Source organism: Martes martes, assembly GCF_963455335.1.
Source record: "Martes martes genome assembly, chromosome: 7".
Taxonomy (NCBI): domain Eukaryota; kingdom Metazoa; phylum Chordata; class Mammalia; order Carnivora; family Mustelidae; genus Martes; species Martes martes.
Window position 1 is genome coordinate 127,411,180 of NC_137894.1, and position 17,347 is coordinate 127,428,526.

General features: G+C 37.3%; 1 protein-coding gene across 1 annotated transcript in view; it reads left to right on the plus strand.

Annotated features, from left to right (window-relative positions):
* Positions 1-17,347, plus strand: part of SNW1 (SNW domain containing 1) — a 33,633-nt gene that overhangs the window by 15,579 nt on the left and 707 nt on the right. Inside the window, exons 4-13 of the mRNA XM_080807636.1 lie at positions 3,087-3,182; positions 3,277-3,383; positions 4,375-4,479; positions 6,170-6,239; positions 7,159-7,224; positions 8,952-9,068; positions 10,488-10,629; positions 13,445-13,541; positions 15,251-15,368; positions 17,128-17,291. Of these exons, the coding sequence (XP_080663762.1) occupies positions 3,087-3,182; positions 3,277-3,383; positions 4,375-4,479; positions 6,170-6,239; positions 7,159-7,224; positions 8,952-9,068; positions 10,488-10,629; positions 13,445-13,541; positions 15,251-15,368; positions 17,128-17,291 (1,082 nt within the window). The remainder of the gene's footprint in view (positions 1-3,086; positions 3,183-3,276; positions 3,384-4,374; positions 4,480-6,169; positions 6,240-7,158; positions 7,225-8,951; positions 9,069-10,487; positions 10,630-13,444; positions 13,542-15,250; positions 15,369-17,127; positions 17,292-17,347) is intronic.

Consider the following 17,347-nt stretch of genomic DNA (forward strand, 5'->3'; position numbering starts at 1 on the left):
AGCAAGGGATAGTATTCTAGGGCAAGTCTAAGGCCATAGATCTCTCTACATGTAAAATAAATACTGTATACACAAGACTTATAGTAATACAAAATTGGTAGGGAAAAACATTTTTTAAATTAAATTTTGATAGAACTAAATCCTTTTTTTTTCCCCGATTGTGACTTGAGTGATAAATCTTAAAATAAAAGGCCTTGATGTTTACATTTTTCCTTCTGAAATAGTTCTGTGGGAAATGTTACATACATGATAGTACCTAAAAGAATGCCTTCAACCCCTTCTTCCCCCCAAAAAAACAACTCACAGCAACTTTAAACTGACCCCAGGATAAATTGTATTTGCCTTGTTCATATGATTTCACAAACAAGTTAAGTCTAAAGATGGTGTTTCCTTTTTAACCCCCAAGTGTTGAATATGTTGACACATTTATCCTGTCGGGTCAGTCCAGTCCTTTGCCCGTTTTCAGTAATAAAAAAAAGTTTCACAGATGACTTATGGCTTTGTCTTGTTCACACAGCTCATTTATGCTCCTCATACCTTCTAGAATATATTGTATTTTTCAGATAACCCTCCCTAGCCCCTTTGCCTCCTGGGATATACTGAATTTCTTTAGCACATTTAGTTCTCAAGCAATAAAAATTTGGGGTTTTATAGTTAATCACCATGGAGGAATCTTGCTCTTCAGACGTCCTTCATTCAGCTTTTGAGATGCTAGAATCTTACTGATGCTCATTTAAAGGGTTATTAACTTTGGAATACCCAAATAAGAAGCAGCAAATGGCTCTTGTATGCTAAATTACTATTGAGACTTTGTGTTGAGTGTGTATGTCTACCAGGGAGCCATTTACTTGGAATCCCTTCCTGTATGATTGCTGGGTAAAAGTAATTAACTCTTCATAGTCTAGATATTATTTTCTAGAGTACTGTTATATAATGTTAAACTGATGTGGTATAGATTTTTCAGTCTTGAAAAGAAGTAAGACTTTCGAGGTCAGTTAGTAGCTGTGTGATCTTACTGTACTGAGCCTCACTGTTGTCCCCAGAGTGACTTTCAGGTTCCTTCCAAATTAACACTGAGAGGTTAGTGACACTAGCAGCTCACCTATCAGTGGTCATGTTTTGTGGTAAACTATATATACTTTCTTGCCTGATCCTTTGTCTCATTCCTGAGAAAAACAAGCTAGAGAGTTCTCTGTAAGTCATGAGATTTTTTTTTCTGGGATAGAGAACATTCTGCGGGGCCTACAGTATCATCACCTTTAGCATAGAAATGAGCATCTCTAAAATTCTTATATTCATTAATTTGTACAAAAAACGTTGACTTGAATGCCTCCTGTGGACCAGGCATTGTTACAAGCCCTGGAGATACTTGAATGAATAAGAGATTGCTCATTGGTAACATAGGTATAATCATTGTACATAACCTCAGGGCTGAGAGAAAAATTCAGGTAGTTAATATATATAAAGTAAAAGAATAGTGGCACAAAATAAGTGCTTAATAAGTTTTAGCTATTATTATTATGTTAATAGAGATACAGATGAGCAAGTAAAGTGGAAAATAATTTCATACTCTGAGCAGTGCTTTGAAGACAGTAATCAGAGTGCTGTGACACTGAGTGATGGGATGGGGAGGGGTTGCTGCTTTATCAAGAGTCGTCAGGAGAGGCCTCATCAGTGCATTCATGGCCTTTGAACTGAGTGTCCCAGCTTGAGAACTCACATGAAGAACGAGGAACACCACTTTTAAGGCCCAGAATTCAGGGGAAAAGCATGCTGTGTTAAAAAAAAACAGGAAGAACTAATGTGATTGAAGCATAATGAATGAGGAAGTGAGAGGTACAGGGGGAGATTAAAGCTGTAGACAAAGCCAGGTCAGGTCATATAGGCCAGGAAGTATTTTTTGCTCTGTTGTTTGGAATAAGAATTAAGAATAGCCTGCATTTATGAGAGAGAGAGAGAGAGAGAGATTGCGAGTAGAAGTGGAGGGCAGGGAGGAAGGGGGTGGCAAGCAGACTCCGCACTGAGCTTGGAGCCTCACACGGGGATTGATCTCACCACTCTGAGATCATGAAATGAACTGAAATCAAGAGTCAGATGCTTAACCAACTGAGCCACCCAGGCACCCCTCGTTTAAGCTATTTGTAAGAATGTCATGTAGAATACAGTTGTTGGTATAAGACTTTGGCTCATAGTAGTAATTTTTGAAGGTCTTAAGTACCTGGGAATTTGGTTTTATTTCATATTCATCAGTTATTCTTTCTTTATGTGTATCAAAAATTCCTGACTCAAGCAGCAAAATCTAGAATGCTGTTTATTTGCTGAATTTCCAGTACCTCTTTTTTTCTATAGTCTGTCATGTAAGTTTTTATGAAAGTATTCAAAAAATATAGATGGACACAAAAGTAAGTAATACTCTTTGTTGCGGTTCTACCACATCAGCGTCAGCCTCATAGAAACATGGTGAGCCCAATAGAAACAATAGTCATCCTAAGTTTAGGTAACGAGTGTAAAATAAGCTGTGTAAATAGACTATGTTTTGTTTTTCCTTTTTTTTTTCCCACAGAAGGAAGTATTCTGGTTTTTTTGACCATGGCACATGTTCATTTTCTTAGTCTGTGAATAGAGTTGATGCCAGAAAAGACAAACATTATAAGTAGGGTGAGGTCAATGAAATTTTCTAGGCCCAGTGAATTTAGAAATTATTTGGAAACCTGACTTAAATTCTGATGAGCTTGTAATCCAGGATAATGGTACTATAGGCAATTTATATCATCATTAATTTCAAGTCTTAGCCTCAAAAATAGGGATCACTGATGCATAAGATTTTGTTGGCACAATTTATTTGGATACTGACTTGATTAGAAGATCTCGAATAATTTAAATACATGAGGTCAAAGGAAAATTATTAACTTATATAGCCAGGGCAGTAATTTGTGTATATATTTTAAGCTTCCTTGGTTTTAAAATCTAAAAGACAAAATCTGTGTCCTAAATTTATGAGTGTGCTGACTTCTGAAATGATTTAATGAGGTTGCTTCTTTTCATTCTCTGCTTTTCTTGAGCCTGCTTGTGTTTGAACGTTTTAGGTCATTTATAGCAAGTATACTGACCTGGTTCCCAAGGAGGTCATGAATGCAGATGACCCAGACCTGCAAAGACCTGATGAAGAAGCCATTAAAGAGGTAATAAGGCATTGAAATATATATAAGTATTTTAGATGACTTTCTGTATCTTTATTAACTTCCAGACCACTCAATATGGTATTTCTTATTTCAGATAACAGAAAAGACAAGGGTAGCCTTAGAAAAATCTGTATCACAGAAGGTTGCCGCCGCCATGCCAGTTCGAGCTGCTGATAAACTGGCTCCAGCTCAGTATATTCGGTAAGATCTTGCCTGGAAGGCTTCGTTTCATGTCGGACTTGATGGGGATTAGGGGTCCTGGTGTTCTTTCACTGTCCTACTTAGTAATGTAGTAATGTCATTTTTTTTGAATAATAACCTGAAGTCTGTTGACTCTGTGCAGACTATTGAAAGCAAAAGAATTTTTTAAAGGTAATCTAGTAAAAGATATTAACTGTTAGGCTATTTTCAAAATATATTTTTTGTTTTTAGAAATTAATAATTACTTACAGCATATGATCCAAACCACAGATATTGCTTATAGTTTCCCATTTTTATATAATAGGCTTTATATAACATATATTTATGTAATATTTATATAATGGTATAAGCAATATTAGTATATTGATAATGTCATAATTTATTATATAATAGTAGTTATATAACATGTAATAATAGTATCATAACAGGATATTAATAGTGTACTGATACTATTTATATAATAGTAGGCATCTTTAAAATACTTATAAATTTTGAGGGATTTCATTCAACTTAAATCCTTGTGTAGAGAGATGATTCACATATAGGTATTATAGGAAAAATGAGAGCTTGTAGGGTTGCTACTATTATTTTTTTTCTGTTTTACAACCTATGATTAGTCAAGAACTACTAATTCTAAGCTGCCTGCTGAGAATATTATGGGGCGTTCCTTCTGCAAATGCAAACTTACAAAATAGGTACCATTTCTAGACCTCTTATCTGTGAAATTGAACACTGTGCCTTCCATGGTGGAAAATGGACAGGGATGGATTATTTGCAAACTGATATGACTCTCATTTACATTTTGCTTATAACTCGTTATTGCTGTTCTCTTATTTTCCATTTCTGTCTGTTTTGCCTAAGTATTTTGCAACTTTCTATTAATACTTTATGAAAGGAATTAACAGTATAGTCTAGCTTAGAATTATAACAGAAGAAAAATACCTATTGAGCTTGAACTAGTTACACCTTTAGTTTCATCTGCATTCTTCAGATACACACCATCTCAACAAGGAGTGGCTTTCAATTCTGGAGCTAAACAGAGAGTTATTCGGATGGTGGAAATGCAGAAAGACCCAATGGAGCCTCCAAGGTTCAAGTAAGTAGGTAGCCTTGTGAGAATAAAACACTATTCTTCTTCTTCTTCTTCTTCTTTTTTTTTTTTAAGATTTTATTTATTCATTTGGGATAGAGAAAGAGTATAAGCAAGGGGAGAGACAAAGGGAGAGTGAGAAGCAGACTCCATGCTGAGCTGGGAGACTGACATGGGGCTCAATCCCAGGACGTGGAGATCATGACCCAAGCCCAAGGCAGAGGCTCAACCATCTAAGCCACCCAGGCATCCCAATAAAACACTATTCTTAAAAAGATGTGAGAGGAGCAGAATATCTCAAATGTCCATCAGTAAGTGAGAGGATAAATAAATTGTGGGACACTTAATTATAAATGGAATGCTATTGATACTAAAACAATTGTTTTAATTAATTTAATAAAAAAGAGTAAACATTGAATACATGAAATATGGACAAATCTCAGAATTATTATGCTGAGTGAGAGAAACCAGACAAAAGTACATTCTGTATGATTCCAATTATATAAAACTCCAGAAAATGCAAACTAATCTGTAGTGACAGGAGGTAGATCAGTGCCTGTGGTGAAGAAGGGGAGGACGGAGGGGATGAGAGGAACAAGAGGAATAGGCAAGGAACATGCAGAAACTTGGAGGTGATAAGTATGTTCACTATCTTGATCATGATGATAAGCTTCACGGGTGTATACTGTGTCAGATTTAAACATGCATAGTTAATTGCATGTCAGTTATACCTCAGTAAAGCTGTTTTACTGAGTGGCTGAGTCGGTAAAGCATCCAACTCTTGATGTTGGCTTGGGTCGTGATCTCAGGGTCCTGGGATTGAGCCCCATGTCAGGCTCTGCACTACGTGTGGAGGCTGTGTAAGATTCTCTCTCTCCCTCTGCCCTTCCCCCCACTCCAAAAAAATAAAAATAGGGGTGTCTGCGTGGATCATTCGGTTAAGCATCTGATGCTTGATTTCGGCTCCGGTCATGATCTCAGGGTTGTGAGATCAAGCCCCACATCGGGCTCCATAGAGCATGGAGTCTGCTTGAGATTCTCTTTCTCCCTCTCCCTCCATCCTTCTCCACTCCCTCTCTTAAAAAATAAATAAAAGGAAAAAACAGTAGGGATACCTGGCTGGCTCAGTTGGTAGAACATGTGAGTCTTGACCTTGGGGTCATGAGTTCAAGCCCGGGTGTGGAGCTTACATTAAAAAAACAAAAGTAGGGGCGCCTGGGTGGCTCAGTGGGTTAAGCCGCTGCCTTCGGCTCAGGTCATGATCTCAGGGTCCTGGGATCGAGTCCCGCGTCGGGCTCTCTGCTCAACGGGGAGCCTGCTTCCCTCTCTCTCTCTGCCCGCCTCTCTGTCTACTTGTCATCTCTCTCTGTCAAATAAATAAATAAAATCTTTAAAAAAAAATGGTGAACCCTATTGAAAAAAAAAAGAAAAAGAAAAAACAAAAGTATATTACCTTATGAAATGATGGTGATATTGTGGAGGTGAGGTGGGTAGTAATGATGACAAGGTTGGCCATGTTTTAACAGTTGTGGAAGCTCAGTAACCGAGGTATGATAGATGAACATTCATTATATACTCTATTTGTTTTCGTATATGTTTGAAGCTTTATAAAAATGGGAAGGGGAAACTTGAGACATAGTAACCAAAATGGAAAAATGTCTAACACCCTCTGGTTGTGCTTTGATTTATCCTTCAGGATCAATAAGAAGATTCCCCGAGGACCACCTTCTCCTCCTGCACCTGTCATGCATTCTCCTAGCCGAAAGGTAATCTTTACTATAGTCTAACATCCTTTTTTGCACTCATGATTATTAATTTTATAAATAACCTCCTGTAGAACAAAGTCTAGATGCCTATACAGGTACATTTTGTCACGCTTACTGTTTTTTAGATTTGATTTTCAAGATCAAATGGGGACCCACTCAGGACTATAATGTGTAGTTCCAGAGTGCTTATGAGAATGTGTGTAAAATGTTAGCCATTAGTTTTCATGTTATTAACCTAACCCCTCCTTTAAATGGGATGAGCAGGGTCTGCTATTTGACAAGCAGGATATTATAATTAGAGAAAGTGAGGAATTAATAGGCCTCTGATAATCTCAGTGCCATTTTTTAGATATGATTTATTATCCAACTAAAAGAGCAAATTTTCATCTTAAAGAAGTCTTGTCACTTCATTTTTTTAATAGACCAATTCTTTATTTTTTTAAAGATTTATTTATTTTAGAGAGTGAATGCATGAACGGGAGAGAGGCAGAGGCAGAGAGAGAAGGAAAGACAGTTCCCAGCAGATTCTCTACTTAGCACAGAGCCCAATGCAGGGCTTGATCCTACAACCCTAAGATCATGACCTGAGCCAAAACCAAGAGTTATACACTCAACTGACTGAGCCACCCAGGTGCTTCTCACATCACTTTTACATATGGAAAAATACTAACTAGCATTTATAATTGTAAAAAATAGATTTATAGATTATTTTCCATTTTTTATATTAAAGTTATTACTAGAGTCCATGATATGGAAACATAGTATATAGTCCTACCAAATAAATGGAATTTTGACATTTGACTAAATCTATTCACATATCAGTGTTCATTAACCTGTCTTTGAAGAGAAGATTGCACTTGGATTTCTAGCTGGACGACAAATCAAAAAACGTCTCTTTTTTATTCTGTCATTCACTCAGATGACTGTGAAGGAGCAACAGGAGTGGAAGATTCCTCCTTGTATTTCAAACTGGAAAAATGCAAAGGTAATTAAGTTTCATAAAATCAGTCTCCTACGATTAGAACCTACTAGAAAACAGGGAAGAGTTTTAGCCTCAGAAACTTTCATTAAATCCTCAGCATCTCATTTAGCTGAATGTTTTCAAAAAGGAACACCCAACTTATGTGACTTTCTTTTTTTAATGTAATGGAAACGAAGTATTCCAGTCACATGAATACTGTGTAGATTCTTTTGGTGAACTGTAGTTATCAGAAGCATATAGAGAAGGGATAGGTAGAATAAAGTAACATAGCAATGAATGATAGTATTCAGAAAATTTAGAAATTGGTATCTAAAATTATTTCTTAAAGAAACCAGTTTATATGATAATATGACAAAATAGTAAATGTTTGGATAGATTCAGTGCTTTAATTTTTAAACATTTTTTTTCTGTTTATAACAAAGTATGCATAAGCTATTTAAATTCTTCATATCTCTAAGCACCAAATGCTTCCAGGAGTTATGAAGTATCTGCAAAATCTGTATCTGTATCTGTATCAGTATCTGTAATGTGAAATACATTTTCTTTTCTTTTTCTTTTTAATTTTATTTATTTGAGAGAAAGAGAGAGCACGCAAGCTGGGTAGGAGCAGAGGGAGAGGGACAAACAGACTCTTCCCAAGTGCAGAGCCCAACACAGGGCTCGATCCCAGGACCCTGAGATCATGACCTGAGCTGAAACCAAGAGTTGGATGCTTAACTGACTGAGCCATCCAGGCACCCCTGAAATATATTTTCTAATCACTATTTCTCCATTTCCCCCAATTTGTGTTTCATAATTCTATTTTTAATGGGTGAAGAAGGCCATTTTAATTTGTAGGTAAATGTAAATTATTTCTTAAGGGGAAGTTATGCACTCATCCTATAACAAAAAAATTATTGGGTGGTCCAGTTTGACTTGTTAACGTGTACATAACTCTGTGGTATCTTGAACTGATTCTGGAACACTTCCCTGTATTAGGAGTAAAGGCTGTGGACAAGAGGTCAACATTTGGGAGTGTAGTCATAAATCTGAAAAAATAAAGCCGAGCCTGAAATGTCCTGGATGTTCAAGCATATTCCTTGAGTTATTGAGGAGAACAGCATGCAGAATTTCAGAACACAGAATCTCAGTTTTCTGTCAAACTTTATCTTTTTTCCATGTACTAAAACGTATGGTATTCTAAGAATCTGACTAGTCATTACAACAGTACCGTGCATTAAACTACCTATAGATACTCGGATTTTAGTGACTTGTTCCACTTTTGTATGACTGTTCTATTACTTGAGGCACAACTACTTAGCTATTTGATAGTGATTTCCTTTTATTGTAACTCAAAATTAATGACATGAGACTCTTTGCTCAGAGCTTGGGCTCTGACATCACACTGCCCAAGTTTAAATTTTAGCTCATCCATTTATTATGTGCCCTTGGGGACATTACCTAAGCTCCCTACCTCCATAGTAGCATCTGTGAAATGGAAATACAATGTTACCAGCCTTCCAGAGTTACTGTGAAGTTTAAACAGGACCACACATGTGAAGTGCTTTTAAAATTGGCCTCCACACAAAACCCTCAGCGTTAGCTGCTGCTGCCCTTGCAAAATTGGGAAGAAAGATGTAAGAAAAAGAACTTCAGCTCAGTGGTGGTCAAAATGGACATATTTAAATCTAATTTTAAAGAATCTATTGCTGCTTTTTTATGACTGGTGTTTTCTGCCTCCTGTCACACAGGGGTATACAATTCCATTAGACAAACGTCTAGCTGCTGATGGAAGAGGCCTTCAGACAGTTCACATCAATGAGAACTTTGCCAAGCTGGCCGAAGCCCTCTATATTGCTGATCGGAAGGTTGGTCTCTTATAATGAAAGGGTTTAATGCTCTTAATAATTCGTTAAGTCCATTTTTGGTTACCTAAGATACTGTTTGTTCATTCCAGTTTAATTGACACATCACTGTAAATTTTAAGCCATACAGCATGATGGTTTGACTTACGTAAGATACTGCTGTTTAAGCTGTAGTAGTGAGTTCCCAGAGAGGCTCTCACCTGCGGCATGTGCGCCAGAGATGGCACATGCTATCTGCAGCTCTGTTCCTGGTCTCAGCCTTTGCAGACTTGTACACACACCCTAACCACTGGTGATCCTGCTTCCTCATGACATTGCAGAACAGTGTTCACTAGGCTGATCTCATTTTTATTTATTTATTTGTTCTTTCTTAAGATTTTATGTAATCATTTGACAGAGAGAGAAACAAGCAGAGGCTGAGGGAGAAGCAGACTCCCTGCAGAGCAGGGAGCCCTATGTGGGACTCAGTCCCAGGACCCTGGGATCATGACCCCAGCTGAAGGCAGATGCTTAACTGACTGAGCCATCCAGGCGCCCCTAATCTCATTTTAAAGAGCTGACTGACTACTGTTTTTAGATTTCATAATTTTTTCTATTTTAAATATAGATGTCTCCCAAAAGGTGGGTAACATAGAAAGGCAAATAAACATTCTGATGAAAGCTATAGAAAATGATAGTTATAATATTGGTTGTCCTTTACTATTATGGCATTAATAATTTTTTTTAAAGATTCTATTTATTTATTTATTTATTTGACAGAGAGATCTCAAAAGCAGGCAGAGAGGGGGGGGACGCAGGCTCCCTGCTGTGCCAAGAGCCCGATGTGGGGCTCGATCCCAGGACCCTGAGATCATGACCTGAGCTGAAGGCAGAGGCTTTAACCCACTGAGCCACCCAGGTGCCCCTATGGCATTAATATTATTAATTTGTGTGACCTATAAGTTCACATACATTGTGGCATGCATTTAGAACATAGAAAAGTAGATCTCCTCCATTGCAGCAAGCACCCTTATAAAAATCATCTCTTGTTAAGGCTTTATCTTGAATAGACTTGCTTGATTTTGAGCATATAACCAAGTCTTGCTATGTTACTGATACTGAAAATTTCTTTTTAGAGTCTTGTTTAACTTTTATTTTTTGGGTTGTTTCTGAGAAAGGATTAGTCAAACAGTGAGTTGCAAGATTAATTGGGGTCTTTATAGTTTCAACCACTAAGACATTTTCCAGAGTGAAAAATGTAAGTTTGCAGTGTCTTCCAGGCAAGCTTTCTTTTAGTAGACAAGAATCTTTGTTTTAATCGGCAGTAACAAATCTGAATTCTTTATACCTGCTTTTTCAAGCCAGACTTGAGTCAGGCTGTTGGCTGATAGCTGTAACTTTTCCCCCAACCATGTCTTATTTAACATTCAACTTTACTAACAGGCTCGTGAAGCTGTAGAAATGCGTGCTCAAGTAGAGAGAAAGATGGCTCAAAAAGAAAAGGAGAAACATGAAGAGAAACTTAGAGAAATGGCCCAGAAAGCCAGGGAAAGAAGAGCTGGGATCAAAACCCATGTGGAAAAAGGTATGACATTGTCTTTCCTAAGTTGAATTTACAATGTGAACAGTACGTATCTCATTTGAGAGACTCACTGTTGTTCTTACTGCACACAAAGCTAATACGCACCTAGAAAGAAAATGTAGATATTTCACAAATAATATAGAAATGAAAGAGTAACTTCTGCCACTGAGCTGTAGCAGTTGAAAGTGTTTTATATAATTTTTTAATTTTTTTTTTATATTTTATTTATTTGAGAGGGGGAGAGAGAGAGAGCAAGAAAGCAAGAGCAGGGGGTAGGGAGAAGCAGACTCCCCACTGAGCAGGGATTCCCCCGGCCCCCCCGCCATGTGGGGCTGGATCCCAGGTTGCTGGGATCATGATCTGAACCGAAGGCAGACACTTAACCAACTAGCCACCCAGGCACCCCAAGAGTATATATTTAAGAAGGGCCTTCAGTATGGGACTACAGTGGACATTTTTAAAGTTCAGAGTAATGTACTTTTAAAAATCATGTATTACTCAAATGACGGGCTTGATTTTTCTCTCATTTTAATTTTCCTGAAACTTGGAAAAATGAGATCAACTGAATAATCCAGCTCTCCCACATAGTAAAATAATCCACTTTTTCTGTCTTATAGTCTAATAAACCTGTAATCATTAAATCTGCCAATATTTCCTCTCTGGCTTTATTTAGTGGTTTACATCGGTATATTAATTCATTTAGAGTGAGAAGAGTAATTCTAATTCAAGAAAGTTGTGAGAGTGGTTTGTTTTGTTAGTAAATCCTAGACTAGTGCAGCAGTTCCTTCACTCAGATCACAGTGAACATCTCCTACATGCCGGTTCTCTTCGAGACACAAGGATTTCTGTTAGGTTGGGGGTGTAGTAGTGGACATTCCAGTGAGTGTAAACAGACCAGAAAAGTTAATTACCATTAGTAGATGATTTCATGATAATAGTATAGTAATAATTGCTGTGGGGAAAAATGAAACAGGAAGGGGGATAAAAGTGCCAAATGGAGAGGGTGGTCAGAATGGACCTTACTTCTGAGATGGTAACATTAGCACAGAAACTTGAATGAAGTAAGGAAGTGAGCCTTGTAGGTATCTGGGGCTTTGAAGAGCACCCTGGATAGAAGGAACAGTGAGTGCCAAGGCCCTGAGTTGGGAGTATACCTGGTGTGGTAAAGGAAAAGCAGGGAGGTGGCTATAGCTGGAGTGGAGTAAGAAAGCTGAATAGTGGAAGAGGTGTCAGAGTAGTTCAAGTAAATAGGAAAAGTAGTGATCAGATCATGTGTGGTCTTTCAGCCATTTTAGGGACATGGCTTTCACTTCAGATAATAAGGGAGGCAGTTGAAGAGTTTGAGTAGAACCACATGATTGGCCATAAATGAGCAGGTGGTGAAATGCGCATGTGGAGGAGTCGGGAAACCATTTGGAGGGCTTTTGCAGTAATCCAGATGAGATGAGGATGAGAGGCAGGGAAAACATGGTCAGATGGATTTTGGAGGTAGAGCTGACAAAATTTGCTTATGGATTAGGTAGAGGTATGAAAGAAAAAGAGTCAGGGATGACTCCAGAACTTTTGACATGAGCCGTAGGAAGGGGTTGAGTTGCCATTTGCTAATAGTGGGAAGACTGCAAGGGAAGAGGTTTGGGAGGGAAAGATTAGTTTTGTTGTGGACATGTTAAGTTTAAGATGGAGGTGTCAAGCAGGCAGTTGGTCATAGGAGTCATGAGTTCAGCTATAGAGAAGTAACCAGAATTACTATAAGTAATGGTCCACCTCCTTGAATCATATATGAATGACTTAGTGAGGCAAGATATAAAAGCCTACCTGTTGTACATACACTTAGCCACTGAAGGGAATTAGAAGTCAGATTTCCCTATATCTAAGTCTCTACACTGGTAAGAAATTTAAAAAAAAAAAAAAAAACAACCACAGAATCATCCTTGAGGAATTAGCTAAAATTCTGAAAAGTGTGTTGCCAGATATTAAAAAGAACTAATGTTTATTATTATTACTGGAAGACACCACTTATGGAAGACACCGCTCTGAGCACTTTACATGTATTGCCTTTATCATCCTGGCTCCAGCAATCCCTTGCAGAGGTTCTAGGATTGTCATGGTACAGAGGATGAGACGAAGACTCAGAGTGATTGAGTGACTTGTACGAGGTCACATGGCTAATCTGTCATAGGAACAGGATTTAAATCCAGACAGGCTGGCTCCAAAGCTGTATCCCCTCAGACTGGTGAGAGAAGAGAAAATGAAGATAGACATAAACACAGTAGGTAGAGGTCAAGATAGAACTAGCCCCTGTGGACCACAAGCAAAAGGTTCTTTATTCAGCCAGTCTTTGAAGATACAAGGGTAAATTTACACCTGATTTTTTCCTGAAATTTTAATAGGATAATTTAAAAACACACAGAAAAGTTTAAAGAATTATACAGTGAACATCTGTATCTCCACCACCTGATTCTACAGTTAACTTTTTAAAAAACAATTAACATTGCTTAATTTGCTTTATCATCTATCTGCTGATCTTTCTATCCATTTATCAGTTCATCTTACAATTTTGATGCATTTCAAATTAAGTTAAAGCCCTCAGTATACTTTACATCTAAACACTTGAGCTGCATGAATGATTCTGGAATTCACATTCAAAAACTAAACCAATACTGTTGGATTTAAATTAATTGCAAGTGAATTAAAAGGGCTGAATGTGACTATAAAGAAATCCATGGAATTATCTGTCATGGGTTAAAGAATATTCTCTTTGTTCCAAATATTAATGGGTAATATAGCGATGAAGTAATTTTCAACTCTGTTCACACAGAGGATGGGGAGGCACGTGAGAGGGATGAAATCCGGCATGACAGGCGAAAAGAGAGACAGCACGACAGGAATCTTTCCAGGGCAGCTCCTGATAAGAGGTAGGTGCTATTTGAGGTAAATGCGAAATACGAGTATTGGCTTTTGCGAACCTCTTCAAGAAGAGTTTTAGTCCACTGAGACCAGTTTGCTTCTCTCCCTTTCCTCTCTAGATTGATAACTTACTAAATCAGTGCTTATTTTCTTAACACTGATGCTTACTTTTCTTAGCAGAGGAATTAACTGTCCCTAGAAGAAATCCTTTTTCATCACCTTGTAAAGTCAGCTAGAATTGTGCATGATAGGGATGTAGGAAAGGGAATTCAGATCATGTTTGTGAAAAGAAGGTAGTAGATAGGACTGTTCTGGTCTGTTCTTTTCCTGTTTCAAGTGGTGAGACAAGCTTATTACACGCCTATTCCTCTGGACAGGGAAGAAGATTTTGTACCTTCATTGAGATCCTGTATGCAGAGAGCTGTCTTCAGTACAGTGGGGGAGAAGAGCAGGTTTTGTGAGAAGTGAAAATTGGCCTCTTCTCTCTTCTCATGAGTAGTTACTTAAAATTCACAAAGATAGTGCTGCCGTATAAAATGACCTGGGAAAATTAATACAGCACTGCTAATAAGTGCAGACCTACATGGAACAAACAAAACACATGTATGGGGCTTGCACTAAAGTAAGGGTTGGTGAAGTTTATGCTTCACCAAAGGCTGAGTACTGAATTCTGAATGAGGGCTAAATGCAAATATAAAACATTTTCTTTCCATATGAGCAGTTGTCCATGCTCTCATCACTTTGTGAGCTGATACAATCCATTTTTTCAAGTCATGTCTTAAACATGAAAAAGATGATTCCTGCTGGTGGTGCTCTTTGTTATTTAATGGCATAGCTCATCTCCCTGGATAAGTGAAGTCATGGAGAAGCAGGAAATCTGAATTTAGAGTCATGGGTAAATGTGCAGTGTAGGAGAGAGAGGAATGAAATGTGAAAGCGCACAATTAATGATACTCTTGGTCTGAAATTCCTAAGTTGTAAAAATCAAAATGGCTCTGTAGATAAATTGGGCCCTTAAAACCAGTAAAGTGTTTATGGGAATTAACATAGAAAAGCTGTAAACTTGTGATTGCGTGAAAATCAGGTTGTCTGTAGAAATTATTTTAAGACCTGAGTTTCTGGTAAAATAAATGATGACAGTTACTCTGGTTTCATTGCGATGTAGATTGCATACATACTGGAACAGCAGAGGCATTAAGATAATCTGAATATTGAAAATCATTCTGAGTAATTCAGTCATTGACATGTTTTCCTCAAAATTCTAATAGGATAAAATTACTGAATGTGGTTTAGGTAAAGAACGGATTCTGGCTTGTTGACAGTGATTCATATGATACATCTGATTTGCATCCAGTCCCCCCCACCCCGCCCAGTCCTCGTATAATAGCAAGTATAGACCATAGCAATTTCATATCTCAGCATGCTTTCTCCATAAGGTGATTGCTTATATTAAAGAATTCGTGTCAAGAGTGAGTCTCTTGACAGTTCTTTTCAGCCAACAGGAAGGCCTGATTATAAAACCCTACCTCTTCTAATAACCATGTCTCTGAAATGCTATAAGAACTGCCAACCTGATTATGCAATTATCAGGGAATATATGTTCACAAGATATGAACAGGACATATTCATTAACTTTGCTTCTGAGATTGGTTGTACTGAAATCGAAATTCAGCTCGTCTGTAAAGAGTTTTGTTAGTGACATTGTATTTTGAAACAGGTCGAAACTACAGAGAAATGAAAATCGAGATATCAGTGAAGTCATTGCTCTTGGTGTGCCCAATCCTCGAACGTCCAATGAAGTTCAGTATGACCAAAGGCTTTTCAACCAATCCAAGGTACCAGGAGTTTAGACATAGCTTGTCTTAAGTGTTGACGTGAATACCAGTCCTCAGGGAAAACTAACATTATTATAGGTTTGGATCAGCCTAAGGTGTGCTGGCATAGTGAGAGAGAAAATTAGTAGTTGTGTGTTATAACTTATAGAACTGTTTTATCTTATTTCATCTTATTTGACATAAGATAAAACAACTCTGATTTTGACCTCTACAGTTGGCTAAAATTTAAGGCACAATTTAAAAAATGAATGAAATAAGTTGATAAAACTTGGTTTTAATGTATTAGTCTTTTATTTATAAAGTAAAGCCAGTATCCTACAAAAGTCTATCTTGGGTTTTTTGTTGATCTTTGAAACACAAATTTAATGCTAAAGAAACATATAACTTGAGATCTTTAAATGATGAAGCTGTAAAACTAAATTTAAGTGCTAGACTAGTTGTCAGGAAATCTGATTTCTATTATCTATTGTTATTAACCGCTAGGATACCTTAGGCCCGAAGAAGTGCCTTTATGTGTTAATCCACCCAACATTGATTATGTACTGTGCATTAGACAGTGAGATCAAAGATAGATGTGCCTTTGCCCTCAAGGAACATTCGAGTCTACCGGAAAAGACATATCTATGTATAAGTAAGGACAGGGCAGATAGCAATAAATATATGGAAGTATAAAGTTCTACTGGGATACAGAGAGGAAAAATTTATTATGACTTTGAGTCTTTAAGATTTGAAGGTAGCATTTGAGTACACTCTTCTAGTTAATAATAACTTAATTGGGTACTTTTTTACATTCCTGGTATTGTTCTAAGTCTTTCACTTTTATTATCTCACTTAATCCTTATACAAACCCTGTGAAGTCATACTATTCATCATAATCTCTACTTGTAGATGAGGAAATTGAGGAACAGTGGTTTAGCTAGAAATTGATAGAAGATTCAAACGTTTGATTTCAAAGGTTGTGGGGTTTTTGTTGTTTTTTTGTTTTTTTGTTTCAAAATTTTAAGTTTTTAGTGATAAAACTGGCAGTTTTTTTAAATTAACATGTAATGTAGTTTTAGCCCCAGGAGTCAAAGGTTGTATTCTTAAACACAGTGCAGTGGTAACTTACCAGCCTGAGCAAAGGAGGGTTAGGCATGCAAGTTCCACATAGGCAAATACTTATGACAGTTACATCTTACAAGCTTAAGCTTATTTCAAAGCTATGATACAAATTTTTCTAAAAGAGCACATCCCTGTATTGAGGAACCATCCAAATATATGAAACAAATTTGTTCACTTAGGATTTGCTCTTAGAGCCTGTCTCATGCTATAATAGTGATGTTCTCAGGGAGTTAAGAAGGATAGCACCATTATTCTAAATGCCATGAGATACTGTTGGTACAGCATCCGTATCTTAGTCTTGGGATTGTGAGTTCAAGCCCCATGTTGGGCATAGAACTTAATTACTTAATAAATGAGTAACATCAGATAAATGCTTTATAGTTCTTTTGTCTTCTTGCCACTATCTGTACAACTGAAATTAAGTACCTGCTTATACTATCCAATTTTAATGACTACTTCACTACAGTGGTCAAACTTGTTAATTAGCACTTTACTTAAGGACCAAACCTGGTAAGAATAAAGTTTATGGACTTTTTTTATGAAGATCTTTTTAATTTGCAGTTCAGATTGTTGAAAATGTGCGCTAGAAATGATTACATGAATGTAATCAGATCCAACTTTTAATAATACATTTTTATTTAATTTCCTTTTCCCACAGGGTATGGACAGTGGTTTTGCAGGTGGAGAAGATGAAATTTACAACGTTTATGATCAAGCCTGGAGAGGTGGCAAAGATATGGCCCAGAATATTTATAGGCCCAGTAAAAATCTGGACAAGGACATGTATGGTGATGACCTAGAAGCCAGAATAAAGACCAACAGGTACCTAAGCAGACAGCGCAGTTTCACTGTTGCACCAGTGAAAACAAAGTAGTTCA